This window comes from Carassius auratus, chromosome 19 (assembly GCF_003368295.1).
Source record: "Carassius auratus strain Wakin chromosome 19, ASM336829v1, whole genome shotgun sequence".
Lineage (NCBI taxonomy): Eukaryota > Metazoa > Chordata > Actinopteri > Cypriniformes > Cyprinidae > Carassius > Carassius auratus.
In genome coordinates this window covers 25,829,366-25,845,832 of record NC_039261.1, presented here as the reverse complement: position 1 = coordinate 25,845,832, position 16,467 = coordinate 25,829,366, and the positions used below count along the sequence as shown (strand labels likewise).

Genomic DNA, 16,467 nt, shown 5'->3' with positions numbered 1-16,467 from the left:
CACAAAATGTGCATTTTCGAGACATGGGTTTCATCTGGTATTTACAGTAGCTTTTTGAAAAGGTTTTTTTTTTTTTTTTTTTTTTTTTATAAAATAAGGTCTGTGGTTAATATTACTTGAAGTGACTTTTGTGTTTAGTTTTTGGCTAAAACTTAGAATTCAAACGGATGTGTTTTATAAACTGTAGCAAGTTTATTTTACTAAATTTTGAAAATCCATAAGAAATTCCTGGCAAATATGGTGAATTAGTCTTCTGGGTTACCCTACACATATATTTATGATGCTGTTTTTTTTAAACATATATTTGTTAGAAACTTTTTAAAAATTATTTTAAAGACTGCCAAGCTGAAAATATACATGTAAACCACATATATATATATATATATATATGTTCTCTTTAATTACATGCCTTAGTTTTTTTTTTTACCTATATTTAATACAATAATAAAAAGTCACAAAAAATACTTGTAAAAAAACAATTCAATTTACTTTAAGTACAGAGCCAGAGGCCAGAACTCCCCCCATATTACTGCACAATGCTGGCGAATGGAGGGCACCAGAGCAAGCACATTGAACAGCATACACACAGGTACATAAAAAGTAACAAATTAGAAAAAGGCAGAAATGCAGAAATAAAAAAAAGAGAGAAACTGCAAACATCTTACTCTGCGACAACATTTGATTTCATTGTGTTATTTGGTCTACTTCAAAGCCCAGGATGAGGCCTAATCGGAACAGTAGAAGTAACAATTAAAACAGTTCTGACGAAGTACTGCATTGGTTCACATGCAATCCAAAGACTACATACATACACTGATATGGTTATGGATTTCCACTATCGGCTATGCCATCATCTTACATTGTCCACTTTGTGTCAAGGACAGTGAGTAGCTGTACATGAAGAGAATCAATCTGGAGTTTTATTAATAATGAATCGCAGGACTCCAATTTCTGTAAGATCGCTCATGTATTCAAAGACACAGTGAAATGTTGATTATCTACATGTCTCGTATGCCTTTTTCAGGACGCTGCCATTTTCCTTTGGATACTGAAATGGAGATCACTGAGAGGAGAGGAGAGGTTGTGTGGTGACTATACACTCTTGACTTAATCAAAGCATTCTTAGCCAGACATGTCAAAAATTTTGAGGTAGCAAGTTGGCGTCAGTGCTTTGCAGATCAACAAGGTGGATTTTAGAAAAAAAAAAGAAAAGATGGGACAGCTCTTTGGAGGCTTATCTTGGGTATAATCACACAAAAGGATAAATTCTTGTACAAACATATTGAATTTTGCTTTTTACTGTGGCCAAAATCTATCTGCTTCTCCAAATTTGTCACCAAGGTGATAAGAAGACCTATGAGTGCAAAAACAGCTGAATTTTGAAAATGTCATGATGTTCTATATACAAACATTTCCAACATCTGTTACAATGCTTTTTAATCAGAGACATGGGCCCTAAAAGTGCTTATGAGGTCTGTGAAGAAATAAATGCAAGAGCCAACATCAGATTAAGAAGTTCAGTTTTCATCTGCATGTCTCACTCTCCTCTGGTGGATTAATTCTTCACTTCCATTTCACTTTCTCACCATGAAGCACAAGACATAAAGCTCCAAGAAATAAATCAAACATCCCTCTTCCTCGATCCCTCTTCTTCTCTCCTTCAGCCATCATTTGCAGCCACCAGCTGTCCCAGTCCCTGTCGCACATAAACAGCTTGTATCTCCTTTGTCTTGAGGCAGAAGTCGCATGCCCACACTGCGGCGCTCTCCCTGGTTAGCAGCCCATATGCTGGCTCAGTTAGACCTGTGCAGTCTCTATGGAACCATCGTTGGCAGGAGGCCTCGCACAAGATTGCCTCTTGGTCATCATGCACTTCTGACATACAGAGGCCACAAGGGAACACCATGCCTCCACCAAGCTTTGGGGGACCGGAGCCCGGGCCAGCAGAGGGTGGAGCTGGCCCACTGGGAAGCGGGGATTGGGTGTTGGGCGTGGAGTTGGATGGAGGATTGGGGTTGCTACCTGGGGTGTTGCCACCACTGCTGTTGTTTAGGTTGTTCTGGTTGGAGTTGGGTGGCTGGTTTGGCATTGAACCACCAGGAGCATTGTTCTGCTGATTGTAGGGCGCTGAACCTGGAGCGGAGTTTGGTGGCGTTGGTTGTTGGTTAGATGGGGTGTTGGGGCCAGGGCCACCAGTGGAGTTGGGTGGAGGATGCTGGTTGGTTGGTGCCTGTTGAGGCTGGGGACCGTTATGGGGGCCAGTTGGGGATGAGTTGGGATTGGGGGGTTGAGGAGCCGACTGGGCTTGTCCTGGAGTGTTGGGGTTGGGTTGTTGGACATCTGGATGACCTGGGAAACCACCTCCAGGCTGTGGGGGTCCAGGGGCTGGGGATGGGCCAGGGGTGGCATTGTTGGATGGAGGACCGGAGGGGTTAAGGTTAGGTGGTTGCTGTTGAGAGGGAACAGGTGGACCACCACCTGGACCACCAAAGTTCTTTCCCTCTTCACCAACAGGAGGACTTGATCCAGGGTACGGGCCATCTTGTGGAGGAGGGAACTGTCCTTGTGGAGGCATACCTGGATGTCCACCCACCATATTACCACCACCTCCCCCACCCATTCCCATCATGTTCATTCCTCCTCCCATACTCCCCATAGGGTTCATGGGGCCGTGTGGAGGCCCACGAGGGCCAGGGCCACCAGGTAAGGGTGGGCTGTTGAAGGGATGGCTACCTTGTCCATGTGGAGGCTGTTGCTGAGGCATCCCAAACCTTGGATGAGGTGGACCTCCTCCACCTCCTGGACCACCACCCATTCCTCCAGGAGACAACATTGGATTGAAGCCTTGCCCAGGGTGCATTGGTGGGCTGAAATTGGGTGGCATGTTATACTGGGATGGGCCTCCTGATGGAAATCCACCTCCACCACCTCCTCCGCCTCCACCACCTCCAAAGCCTGGCATGCCCCCAAATCCAAGTGGGTGGTGTGGTCCAGTATTTGGTGTTGGCGGACCGAAAGGGGGTCGTCGGCCAGGCTGTCCGCCTCCAGGTCCACCCATGAATCCCATACCTCCTCCCATTCGACCGGGTCCACCATAGCCACCTCCACCAACCCCTGGACTGGGCAGAAATGAGGCACCACCTGGACCCCCCCCTCCACCAGATCGTGATGGCGGACCAAAGTCATCATCGAAAGGGTTAGAGGCCACCAGGTGATCAACCATCGGAGTAGGAGGGGGTGCAAACTCAGAGAGGTGGGAGAATGCTGCCCCCTAGCAGGAGACACAAAGGGTGAGAAATAAGTTGGTAATGCTGAATTGCTTCGTTTCTAATGTTAATGCACTGAATTTGTCATTAATTGCAATTATTTTTTACATTTAGATTAAAGAGGGTACCAAGTTCACTGGAATAAGAATACCTTTGCAAATATTTCAACAAAGTTAGGCTAAATATACAATAAAGCATAAAGAGATTCAAAGACTAACCTGAGTGTTGGACTTCCTCTTCTTTTTCTCTGGGCTCTTCATCTGGGAACCTATGAAAGCAGAAATGGATAGGGAGAAAATGAACAAGAATAGGGTGGGAGAAATTAGCAGTTAGACCAAAAGCACATTCATATAAAACTTTCTTAGATGCAAAAATGTGCACAAGATCATTTTTCACTGTAATTTGCCAGGAGGTATTCAGTGGAATTGCTCATTTACATGCCCATTGTGTAACACTAATAGCATCAACTGTGAACATGACTGGCATTTGAAGAGATAAACCAGAGCGCTGGTAACAAATAGATTTGGTAACTGACTATTATGTTAAACATAGGTGTTGATAGAACAACCACAAATATCAGTACCTCCAATAAATACATGTATTTCTTGAGAACCAAATCAAATAAAACAAATCCCCATAAAACCTGGATTATCAAAGTGTATTCCATGTTATTAAACATCATGACAAGAAACTGAAGACTAGAGATAGACAGATAATCAGTTTAGCCAATATTTATATAGATATACACCAATATTTGTCTATAAAATCTAGCACCTAACTACAGTAAGTATTCACAGTGTCACTTTTTTAAATAATGACAACAATTATTATTATACTAATATATATATATATATATATATATATATATATATATATATATATATATACACACATATACATACATACACACACATATATATATACAGCTAAGCATCCAAAAATAGTAAAAATCTGAAAAATATGGACAAAAAATGCATAAATTTTATAAGAACAATTTTGTTTAAATTCATATAAAATATTAATTGTAAAATAAAATTTTAATTGTTAAAAAAGCAACAGTAAAAGGATATTTCAAAAATGCCTATAGTTTATCAGACATTTAGTTAAAGGCAATCTATCATATCTGTCTATCTCTGAAGACAAGCTGATGAACTTTTTGTGCAACCCTTTAGCAATCCCAAACACTGATCCCAAGTAAGAGTGTTGTTTTAGGACAGATAACACCTTGGAAAAAGAGTTGAATGCAATGCGTGTAAATAAAATAAAATAAAACTAACCCCAAACGAACACGCGTGAATAGACAAGTGATGCGAAGTTGACATGAAGCTACCCAAAGACAGATCCCCACGAAAACAAGGCCACCGTACATTCAGGCATGTGCGGACAGGGAAAAGGGAGATTTGCAGCCAGAACTGTGTGGATTCCCGCTCGGACACAGAGATGCGCTGATTGACAGTTTCCTACCTTTGCCTCGTTTTCCTTGACTCTGTCCCGCCTGCTGTCCCGCCATTAAAATGACTGTCGGTGCGGTGCCATGACACCGTTCATTTACAGAAATTAGTTTATTTGAAAACCTCCTCGGGTCCAACGAGTATCACCCCGTAGCCCCAGGAATCGCGCGTGAAATGCGTAATTTTAACTGTATCGATGGGCCAATGAGATCAGGCACCTACCGGCAACATGTCTGAAGCATGTATTAATGATTTGAGTCAGACTTGTCATTTTCTACACGTTTACACACATGCAACCCCAAATAACACTGGATGAGCATCGCAGATACGTCTAAAAATGTTGAGTTATTAACCAAAATATCTTTGCAAGCACGCAAACCAGCCGTGATGAGAAGTGACTGGGATAGACTGAATGTGAATACACATCTGCCTGCCTGCAATGTGATCACATACAGATGTGTTTCTACCTGGACGGCCGTCAAAATGTCATTCAGATGCAAGCAAACCGAGCTCTTCCCCGCATTTTAAATTGCGTTCGATTCGAATGTACAGTGCGACTGTAAATGACGCGTTAAGCGTTTGAATTTAATTCAAACGTGATTTGAATTCGCGTTCTAGCTACTGTTAACGTTAGCCGTTTAGCAATCAGCAAGCAAGGTAACACGGTAAACGTTGCTCACACAGCTCATTCATGTACACCTGACTGCTGCATCAAGACATGGATGTCAATCCGCATATGACAAACAATCAATGTCAAATAGACTTACGATTTAATATTTATCCCCAAACGCGAAATTGGCCATGTTAATTACGGCCTGCTCGTTGCCGGACAAAGAGGGACAGCCGGAGTCGACTCGAGCAGGGCATGTGTGGAAAATAGGGGTGGTCGGGTTAAAACACATAAGCGAGTTTGACTAAATGTTTATGTTTATAGTGGTATTATATATTGTTTTGTATTTAAAATAATATTAGTGACATTTAAGTGATGTAATCCTGATAAATGCCTGACTCTGTTTCTGTAACTGCTTAATATTTTTTATGGTCGCCCCCCGTTTATCGAACATGTGGACTGATCGAGATCAGACCACTTTTGCGAATGATGCAGGGAGGAATTTTGTGTTGTGCATTTTGCAGTCACTTCACTGCTATGGGCATTGTTGTAAATAGGTACAGTTATAATTTATATATGGTCTTGTGTATATTGTTTTGGAGGGAATGTTTTGACTGTTTTATAAAAATAAAACGTTTACCGCCGATTTAGTTATAGGCGTGTCTGAATTCAGCTGCATGAGTGGATTTGTAGTTTTAAGACTGCCGTTTCATGGAATCAGCTTGATTTAACGTGATTTTTTCCCAATTCCTCTCTCATTTACCTAAATAACTTATCTTGTTCTAAATGTAAAATACCTGTAAACAACAATACTTTCTGTGACTAAAGCAGTTTTGTAGACAACTTTAGCCGAAACTAAAAGCAAAACTGTGTTTAGAACAAGGCAATTAGCTTTACATAACTTTCCCTGCTTTGGATCTAAGGAGACAGCTAAACTTTATTACACCACTGACTTATGCTGCCTTCTTATTATTGAGTTAATAGGTCACACAAAATCTTGGTTTCTTCACGTAAAAAAAGACATGAGACTCCCATAACGGTTCCCATCTGACTAAAAGTTAGTGTCTGGCGGCATCTATTGGTCATACAAAGAACCAACCCTGCAAATAATATAGGCCCCAATGTGTTATTTATACAATCAGTTCAGTAACAGGGCAATCATGGCAGCTCTTAAGTTCACAGCTATTATTGTTACTTAATTTACTGTAATTGTATGAAACTATTCCTGATTTGAATGACTTGATAATACTTTCACACTGCCCTAAAAACTGCATAGGCCAATGAGGTAGGTACACCCCTTTGTAATACAATATAATGTAATATTATATATGAACTGTGCATGTAGTGTAAACTAAAAGTAACTGGATTTAAGTGTATAAATTCACAGGAATTTTCCTACTCATCCAAATTACATTTTCCAAATACATCTCTATCTATCTATCTATCTATCTATCTATCTATCTATCTATCTATCTATCTATCTATCTATCTATCTATCTATCCATCCATCCATCCATCCATCCATCCATCCATCCATCCATCCATCTTGTTTATTTGCTTCTTGCATTTACATTTTAAATGCTCCTATAAATACAATATGGAATCATCTTCATTCAATCATCATTGATTTTTTTATCAGCCAGCAATAGCTGAAAGTGGATGACACTGAAAGCTTTTACGGGAAAAATTAGGTGGAAAGGGTTTATTAATTTTTATGTAGTTTTAGTTATTTTAGTTGGCCTAAATTAAGTTGAGAAACATGAGAAATGTTGCCTTGGCATCTATATGAAAAGAAATGTATATATATATATATATATACAATTTATATTTCAGTTAAAATATTTATTTACACACAATGCAAAATGACTGTCCAGTTCCAAAGGTGCACGGACACACCTTCATCTTGCCCCGATCCACTCTTGGTCATTAGTTATGAATCATTGCATTGATATGTCTTTACCCAAGCGCTCCTCGTGAATGATTTCTGCATTCTCAGGCCCTCCTCAAGACCCATTAGCGTTCATTTTAGTGTCAGGTTTGAGTTACCTTTTGCATTGTCTTAAATCCAGATGAATTGTTAATCCAGGACCAGGTTAGGTTCACAGTGAAGGTTAGGTGAAGGGGTGACAGAGGCGACGGGGTTAATGACTGTTTGGAGATCAGATGAACACGAGGCTGTGTGGCCCTCGGGGTTTAGGGTCGAATAGCCGAAGTGAATCACGCTGCTAAAAACGGGCAAAGTGTTGCCTCAGTATCGTTTCACCGGTGTTAAAGACACTTAACGTGCAGGAAAAGGCTTGAATTGACACCAGCCCTCCCCTTTCCTTTGAGTGGGTACGCTGAGATCCCTCTCTTTTTACCTTTCTTACTTCATCATCATGATAGCAGAGAAAGATAAGCGGTCTCTGGTGTCACCTGCTATGATCCAATGTAAGACCAGAGCCGTCCTCCACGAGCATATAAAGATAGACAGACAAACCAGCTGTTAAAGATACACCAAACTCATGCAAACGTGTAAATCATTTCTCTCCCCAGAAACAAACAGGCCTTAAAAAACACTTTGGTTTCATAGTTGATTAACTATACTAAACATTTTGGCCTATAGTCAAATGGTTAAAAATATGGTATCCTGTAAGTGTGATATTATTAAGAAAAAGTTCAGTTTAAAAGTCAAAACTTTATAGGCAAGGGAACATTTCGCAGAATGATATTTAGCTGGTTGCAATTAGACTGTTAGTCTGATTGTAATAGTTTGCAAATGTAGCTCAACAGCTGGCTTATAAATGTGATTCAAATGAGAAATTACACTGCAAACATAGGAATTAAAGCAAGTGAGAGGAATCAAGTCAATTACAATAGAGACCATGTGTTCAAAACTTTGTAAGGGTGAGAACAACTATAGTTTACTTCAACCTCAAACTGCAGTGTTCAACCAGAAAAACCACCAGACAACAAATGTACAGTATGTGGAAACATTTTCCAAATGACATTTTGGTTGTGGGAACATTATAACGTTCAGTTTGTATACACCACTGTTCAAAAGTTTGGGGTTAGATGTTTTAAATATTTTTGAAATTATAATTTAGTCGATAAAATATACAGCAAAAACTGTAATATTGCGGAAATATTATTAATACAGTTTAAAATAACATAACTATTATTTGTGGAATCTGTGCATCATTTTATTTTCCATGAATAGAAAGTTAAAATGGTTTATTTAAAATAATTTTTAAATCAATTTACTGTTTGACTTTTGATTAATTGAATGCATCCTTGCTATATAAAAAGTATTAATTAAACATAAAAGATGTATAGTACTAAAAATTATATTTATGTGCTGTCTATATATATATATATATATATATATATATATATATATATTTATTTATTTATTTATTTATTTATTTATTTATTTATTTATTTATTTATTTATTTTTTACATAGTAAAACATAGTGTTAGTGGCTTTTTACACTGTGCACTACTATCCAGTATCAAAAAGTATGAGGAAATGTAGGTCACAGTATAGATACTGGTGTTTGTTATCTATTGCGTTATCATCTGTGGCTCTCTGAACCTGCTCAAACTCTCACGTTTGTCAGTGTAACATTTGCCCTAGAATGTCAAACACAGTTTTACAAATGCATTCCTGTGTTCCTGTGTTGAACAGCTCCTTGTGTGCGCCTCCACTGTAGTTTGTAGGAAGTACGTGTTTGTCTGCATGTATGAACACTGAAATGGACACTGTTGTCGTTGTTGTTATCATGAGCACAGATCATCCTCGGAGGGATCACAAGCAGAGCTGGAGACTGTGGTGGAGACGTTCAGCGCGTGAGGTAAGCGGAGGTGTCTGTCAGGGTTGGTCCAGACAGCCTGGCCAGATAACGGTGACATGCAGAACTACAGTTACCAGCCGGACCTGGTCAGGTGACACCGTCACATCAGAGCTGGCCAACACACAGTCACTGTCCCGAACACTGTCTGTAGTCTGGAGCAGGACAGATATGAAGACAAAATCCTCTAGATTTGGTTCATACATGTTTTATTTTATCTAATTGTTTGTGTGAAAGTAGGATTTGTATATGCATGGATAATTTGGCGATAAAGGAAACATTTATAAGATAGAATTAATAAAGAAAAACATTTTAATGCTTTTTCTATCCTTAGTGTTCTTCCTTTATTGGCTTATACTGTCCTGGATAATTCACACATTATTGTCTCATCATGATAACTGCTTGTACTCCTCAATTTTATATAGTTTTAATAAAAGCGACTCATAGATCGTAGTATCAAAACTTAATTTATGATCAGTAATATGCATTGCTAAGGACTTAATTTTGACAATTATATAGGCACTTTTCTCTTTGCACCCTCAGATTCCAGATATTTAAATAGTTGTATTTTGGACAAATATTGTTCTATTCTAACAAATCCAAAACTTTCATTCATTTAGCTTTCAGATGATGTTTAAATCTCAGTTTCATAAAACTGCTCCTTATGACTGGTTTTCTGATCCAAGTCACAGGCTGGGATTTAAGTTTCCACAAAAAACATATTTTTTCTTCCTATTGAATATAAGCAGAACAACTGTTTTCAGTAGTGATAATAATAAGAAATTATTCTTTTTGGATTATATTTCAATAGAAACCAGTTACTTAAAATCATAATATTATTAAACAGTACTGTTGTTATGTGTTTTCGATCAAATAAATGCTTGTAGAACGTAAGAGACTTTCGTCAAGTTGTGTGTATAAAATATATGTTTTTATTAATGCAAAGTTTAGGTTAGTATTAGGTCAGAAAATAAATACAAACTGCACTGCAACAATGATGAAGAGAAAATATGTCAAATATTTCTGCATTGTTTACATGCATGACATGCTTCAGCTGATGCAACCCGCATAAAACAACCACAGGTTTGTGGCAGCCTTTCTGCTGATGATTTCAGTGCCATTGCATGTGCAGGTTTGTGTCATGTACATCTCAGTGAATGACATGAGGTTATGTAGTGTAACCTTTGTCACAATGCATTCCTGTAGAAAACACCCTATGTCTGATCCAATGTTTTAAATATTTTTTTTGGCTGGAGCATAATGAATACAGCAGCATGTGATCAGTTTCTATGTAACACGAACCAGTAAATGCTTATATCACTGAAATTAAACATTCCATTCATAATTGATTCAACATGACTGTCTGGCCTGAAGTAATTAGCTCTGAGCTGAACACAAATGTGCTTCTGGAAATATGAATGCAGGTTTCAGCAGACATTTTAATGCTCTTTCTATTTTGTGGCTGCTTATTGTTTCTTCTTTACAGGTCTGGGAAAACATGGCTAGTAGAGCAGGTCAGACAGGTTGAGCTGGAAATTAGCAACAAGTCCAGGATGTGCTCCAGCAAGCACCTTTTGTAGTATTTACACAATAGCGGAAATATTGTTATGCATTTACAGTAATATCAGACAGTTTAGTCATAGTTTAACAAAGTTTTGTCTACTACATGTCTGGGGTGAAAGCAGCTGACTTTAGAACAATTCTGCTCAAAAAGGACCCAAAATCTCAAATTTGTTTTAGGTTTCAGAATTCTTGTTCACAGCAATGTTATTTTTATTACAATTTATATAATGTATTATTAGCGTTTTTGGAAATATTTGAATGTGATTTTACTTTTGGATTTTTTAATGTATATATATGTGTGTGTTTGTATATACATTGCAAAAGTGTTTTATAGTATTTCTGTTAAGGTTTATTTTATTTCAAGGAATGACATTTTTATGCTTTTATTTTTACCTAAAAATAATAACTTTGGTTCAGGTGCTTTCATACTTTTTGATTTTCTGTGTGAGAAAACTATTAACTGTGAAGACAACCAAAAATTAAATAAGTATTAAAAAAAATACAATTATGTTATTATAACTTCTGTATTGTCATTGCACAAAACCAAATGTCAAAATAATTATCTTGGAAATATTTATTTTGTTTGTTAGATTCACTTAAAATATCTATTTATTTAAAAATATTAGTTTTTAATAGATTATATAATTTTAATATTTATAATAAAGTGTTCACAAAACTATATGCATCCGTATTAAAATAATCACAATTAAGTTGATTACTCTAGGACAGATTTTAAAAGCAGGATGACATAACATTATCAATCAAATTTGGAATATGTGAAAGTAAAGAGAAAGGACAGTAGTCCTATTTAATATTTAATTGATATCTAAAATCTAAATAAATAAAAAAATCCTTGGTGTAGTAAACTAAACTTTTTATACTAATCAGAGAGACAACTAATCATAAAAGAAAACCATTTTTAAACATGATAAATGTTCAATATACTAAAAACAAATTGCATTTACAGAACAATAACTGTCAGACAACGTATGGAGGTCAATTGCATGTTTATTATAATTAAGAAGATACATACTGATAATAAAAATATAGGCTAAAAAATAGATGCACAGAAAGAGACAAACCGGGTTCACATCTTCAACACTGAATTATTATAGATTATGAACACTGTTCAGAATGAATGGTAACCGGGAAGTAGACGTAATGTTGTCTGCTGTCAACAATAAAGGTATTTATAATTACATCATTATGAAAGATATAAATATAAATACTTTATCATCTGTTTTCAAGTCAAAGTTAAGAATTATTAAAAATGAGCATTCATAACTGTCTATAACTCACCACTTTTTATCAATACAGGCTTTGACATTCATTTAGTAGCCACTTACTGCACTCAAAATACACTTTGCTGCTCTTTCAAAAACACTACATATATCTGTATATAATGTCTGCACTCATATAAAACAGAAGGCACCCATCCTGAAAGACGTTACTTAAGACCTTCTCATTAAACAAAAAACATTCAGTGTTAGACAAACCAGCTCCTGGCATTAAACTGGGGAAAAGTCTTTGCCTTCAGGGTTTGTCAGTTTTACTTTGAAAGTATAAACAGCTTGGGTTGAATTATAAAAGAAGAGAAAAGTCGGGTTTATCGGTCCTGATAAAAGAAATGTATGAAACACACTCTCTTGTGTATCAACCATGCAAACTACTAATACTTTGCTCTGTTTTCTCTCTCTGTTCTAGTAGCATGTGCTCATTACTCTTTCTTTTCCTCTGTTGTGGCTGCATCGCCCTTGCTCTCTGGCTTTTTGGGCGGCGGGCTGTCCAGAAAGAAGTCGTTGCAGGCCACGGTCAGCGCACCCATGAGGATAATGAACTCTGTGAAGTCCACTTCACCATCATTATTGGAATCCAGGTCATTCATCACTCGTTCCACTGCATCTTTATCTTGAGCATTCTGCGTGAAGACAAACATTTAAAGATGGAGAGTTAAAACTGTGTATCAATATGTAATAAAATACATTTAAACTCCATGAAGATCCTCTAAGCATCCATGGAACCTTTCTACTGCCCTAAAGGTTCTTCACAGTGGAAAATGGTTCTACACAGTCTTTAAAATAAAGGTTTATTGGTATCAATGATTCCATGAAGAATCTTTAACATCCATGGAACCTTTCCATTCCACCAAATGTTCTTCAAATAGTTCTTTTAAGAACTGTTCACTGAAAGGTTCTTTGGGAAATCAAAAATGGTTCTTTTATGGTATTTTGGTAAAACCTAATTTTGGAACCTTGATTTTTAAAAGTGTAAGGTTCATAGTGGAAAAGATCATTAAAATATCCTTTTCGCTAAGAAAAAAAGTTATTTGAGGAACCCAAAAATGATTTTCTGTGGCATTTTTGTGAAAACCCAATTTTGGAACCTTTATTTTTAAGAATGTATGCATAAAAGTAAAGTCAATAGTGAGTGAGTAGCTTGCAGAATGATGGGAATGTTAATGAAAGGGAACGTGTGTGTTCATTTCAGAAGAAAATGCCAGAGACTGCATCCACATACAAGATATTTGCAGGAGACATAATTACAGGGTCACTGAATCTGTAAACCCTTATCAAAATTGACATTTTTGTAACTTTTTTTATTTAAAGTGCACTTATTATGGATTATGAAATGTCATATTTTGGTTTTGGGAGTCCCCAGCAACAGGTTGACACACATGCAAGGTCAAACACGTTCATTATCTTATAATATGCATTTCTTTTTACCTTACTTGCTCAATGACTCCCAAATGATTTTTAGGTCTAATTTTCATTACATCCTGCCCATAATACCTGATAAAGCAGTGTTTGTGAACGCAGTGCTGCTTTGTGTACAGCATTACCTGGAAACCGCAATTTTTTTTTCGCTCCAAAAGCAGCAACTTAGTGGTAAAAGAGTAAATTTGCGTTTTCATTCAGGCCAACGCAAAAAGACAAACAAGTGGGCGGGCAATATGCTAATATTTCGTGTTGACGTCAACATGAAACAGCTTGGGATTCGTTTTAAAAATTACTCGTTTCAATGATTCAGAGTCGACTCTTTCTTTTGAGAGACAATAACCTTTCAGTATAAATATCTTTTTTTTTTTTTTTGTAAATTTGCATATGCTTTTTTTTTTCTCTCACCCCAAGATAATTTCCCAGCTCCTCCGTCAGAAGTTCCCTTAGTTCTCCTCGGCTGAGCGTGTATTTATCGCCTTCCTTCCCGGAATACTTATGAAAGGTTTTGATGAGCATCTGCATGGCGCTTTCCAAGTTGGAGCTTGGCTCTTTGGACATGCTGTAAGGTGGTTAAAAAGGTCAAAGGTTAGATACAACAACTTGGCGCGCCCCTCGCTAGACCCTGCTGCATGTATGGTCACATGACTAGCATGGGCGGAGCTTTAAGCTCAATTAATTCTGGCACAAACACGTTTTAGACTATGGGTGAAAAAAAATGTGAAATGTTCTCTCAATCATTTGTTCGAGATAATATCCTTACGATTTGAGGGGTTGATTTGATTTTAGAGGAAAATTCTGATTAGGGGTTTGTCACTCAAAAGCAACATTCTTACATATCACACTTTGAGCGTGGCATCCTGGATCTTCTCTCTCTGGGTTCAGCAAGCTACTGCGCATGTAGAAACAGACACAGTCATTGATGAGGCACAACAGAAGATGAGAAAGACTGGAGCATGAACAGAATTTGGCCATGAAAAGAAGCATTGATGGAAGGCTGAACGATTTGCTTCAGTGTTTTTATAGCTGTAATTGGGTTAACCAACATAACATAGTTCATTTTGATGTCAAGGTTTCACAAAGAGGTAATGTTAAACCTCTAAGTATTGTGAAACAACAGGTTTGGCACTTCATGAGAGACATTTAGATGGAATTATAAACTCATTCTCACTCAGTGCTTGATTATATAAACTGTTAGCGTTACACAACTCTGTGTTTTCTTCGAATGCTCATTAGTTGTATGTGAACAATTAAATCATCTGTTGCTCATGTAACATGGGCCGCATCTCTCAAATGGAAACCACAAGTGAAACATAAAACTGTCAAATTGAAGATAAAACTGCGGGCAAGTTCCCAAGGGAACCTTCGTCCAAGTAATCCGAGGCTCTCATGAAGACACACACACACACACAATACACACATAAAGTAACTCCATTAGTTAATTTTGAGGACATAGGCCTAAATTTAGTGGGAAAAAACAGTCCTGTAGACCGTATAATCATGAATATTGCAAAATGAAGCAAAAAGGAAAACAGCTGGAGTATAAGACAGTATTAATCAATTATGGGAATTACTCCTTTAATCAATTAGAAATTTAAAAATAATGAAATAAGACCAATTAATAAATTAATGTTTGTTGCCCTTTCCCTACATTGCTGTACTATAATTAGCAATGTAATTGAATTGCAACTTTGGACAGGGTTACTCTAATGAGGCCTCTGTGCTCAGCTGTTTATTTGAAGTACTACACCATCTAATTTAACTAATTAGTTAACCTAAGAGAGTGCCTAATTAGGAAGCTCAAATAGTGACATGAGGATTTGAAACAAAAAACGGGGACAACAGCTCTCAGGTACTAAAAACCATTCTGCATGAAATGGACACTAACTAGAAAGGTCAGAATGGTTTAATGCCCCAAAAAAGGCATTAAAAAAGTTAAACTGGAATCATTTTAAGACAAAGTGGCTATAAGGCAGCAGAAGATAGAAGAACAGCAATGAACTATTTAAATGCAAGACAATTTGAAAAATTAAGATGAAACGTGAAATTATGGCACATTTTTTGTACGGCATGAGAAAACAGAAGCACAATCTCATTAGCAGTATCATAACGGTATAGAATGGACACTGTGACGCGATGGCAACTAAGATGAGAATGGAAATCGAACACCAAGTGACCCAGTGACACTAAGGAAACTGACCGTTCTTTGACATGTAAAGAAGAAGAGATTAATTTATTTACACAAAAATTCTTTCAAATCTAAATCTCATTCAATAACAGACCCAAAAAATACATTTACATTAATGAAAATCACAGACAAAACCATATATTTAGGATAGGAGTGTAATTTGGTGAATACAGGTAAAATTGGGACAATTTACATGTATTCAGCTTGGTCCTGGTCCAAGACTACACCTAGGAATAAATAAATAATAATGATAGGTAAAAATGTATAGCCTGAATGCACTGTAAGTCGCTTTGGATAAAAGCGTCTGCTAAATGCATAAATGTAATTTAATGTATTTAATTTAAATAAATAACAATTAAACAATTATGTATATATATATATATATAAAATCACAATGGCAAATTGTGTCCCAGTTTATCTTAATTCACCCGTTATGTACATGTGAAGGTTTAAAAGTATGTGTGAAATATAGATTATATACATATGTTTCAATTTGACAATTTTAACATTGAACGCTATACACATTCATGTAAGTTACATCCATATCCCAGGAGAACTTCACAAAAGTAATGGTAGCACTAACCTATGGACAGATATTCAAATAAAGACATCAGTAGATAATCCAATCCAGAAGAGCATTCATCAGCTTTCTGCTTGGAGAGAAAGGAGTCCTTTCTCTCGTCTAAGTTGTCTGTCTTACCTGAATGCCTATGGAGAGCTTCCTTTGTCTGTAATGAAGCACAGGATATAGTGGTAAACAGCCGGAGAGCTGAGGAACAGATGAGGAGAGAAAGAGAACCTCTGGGGTTTAAATATCACTCACTCTACCCCCTCCTTTCTCAAG

At 37.0% G+C, this 16,467-nt stretch overlaps 2 protein-coding genes across 4 annotated transcripts; both read right to left on the bottom strand.

The window, feature by feature from the left end:
• Window positions 1-462: 462 nt before the first annotated feature.
• On the bottom strand, window positions 463-5,571 carry pygo2 (pygopus homolog 2 (Drosophila)). Of its 2 annotated transcripts, none has more exons than XM_026289756.1 (3): window positions 4,731-5,571; window positions 3,485-3,534; window positions 463-3,271 (listed from the first exon to the last, which is right to left on the bottom strand). In XM_026289756.1, the coding sequence occupies exons 1-3, from the start codon at window positions 4,774-4,776 to the stop codon at window positions 1,661-1,663; spliced, it is 1,707 nt and encodes a 568-aa protein (XP_026145541.1). In that variant the 5' UTR covers window positions 4,777-5,571; the 3' UTR covers window positions 463-1,660. The 2 variants fall into 2 exon arrangements, with proteins under 2 accessions (XP_026145541.1, XP_026145542.1); XM_026289757.1 differs by having other exon boundaries at window positions 5,485-5,571.
• Window positions 5,572-11,709: 6,138 nt separating this feature from the next.
• s100s (S100 calcium binding protein S) lies at window positions 11,710-16,413 on the bottom strand. Of its 2 annotated transcripts, XM_026289752.1 has the most exons (4): window positions 16,324-16,413; window positions 14,272-14,327; window positions 13,844-13,997; window positions 11,710-12,639 (listed from the first exon to the last, which is right to left on the bottom strand). In XM_026289752.1, the coding sequence occupies exons 2-4, from the start codon at window positions 14,292-14,294 to the stop codon at window positions 12,439-12,441; spliced, it is 378 nt and encodes a 125-aa protein (XP_026145537.1). In that variant the 5' UTR covers window positions 14,295-14,327; window positions 16,324-16,413; the 3' UTR covers window positions 11,710-12,438. The 2 variants fall into 2 exon arrangements, with proteins under 2 accessions (XP_026145537.1, XP_026145538.1); XM_026289753.1 differs by lacking the exon at window positions 14,272-14,327 and having other exon boundaries at window positions 16,324-16,406.
• Between the last annotated feature and the right edge of the window lie 54 nt (window positions 16,414-16,467).

Bases quoted from the DNA above. Each gene is read 5' to 3' on its own strand.
- pygo2 (XM_026289756.1), bottom strand. From the start codon at position 4,776: ATGGCGGGACAGCAGGCGGGACAGAGTCAAGGAAAACGAGGCAAAG. The intron at 3,535-4,730 runs GTAGGAAACTGT...CTGCTTTCATAG, and splicing joins TCAAGGAAAACGAGGCAAAG to GTTCCCAGATGAAGAGCCCA. The intron at 3,272-3,484 runs GTTAGTCTTTGA...GTCTCCTGCTAG, and splicing joins AGAGGAAGTCCAACACTCAG to GGGGCAGCATTCTCCCACCT.
- s100s (XM_026289752.1), bottom strand. From the start codon at position 14,294: ATGCCACGCTCAAAGTGTGATAT. The intron at 13,998-14,271 runs GTAAGAATGTTG...ACCACCTTACAG, and splicing joins CCACGCTCAAAGTGTGATAT to CATGTCCAAAGAGCCAAGCT. The intron at 12,640-13,843 runs GTGAGAGAAAAA...GTCTTCACGCAG, and splicing joins AGCTGGGAAATTATCTTGGG to AATGCTCAAGATAAAGATGC.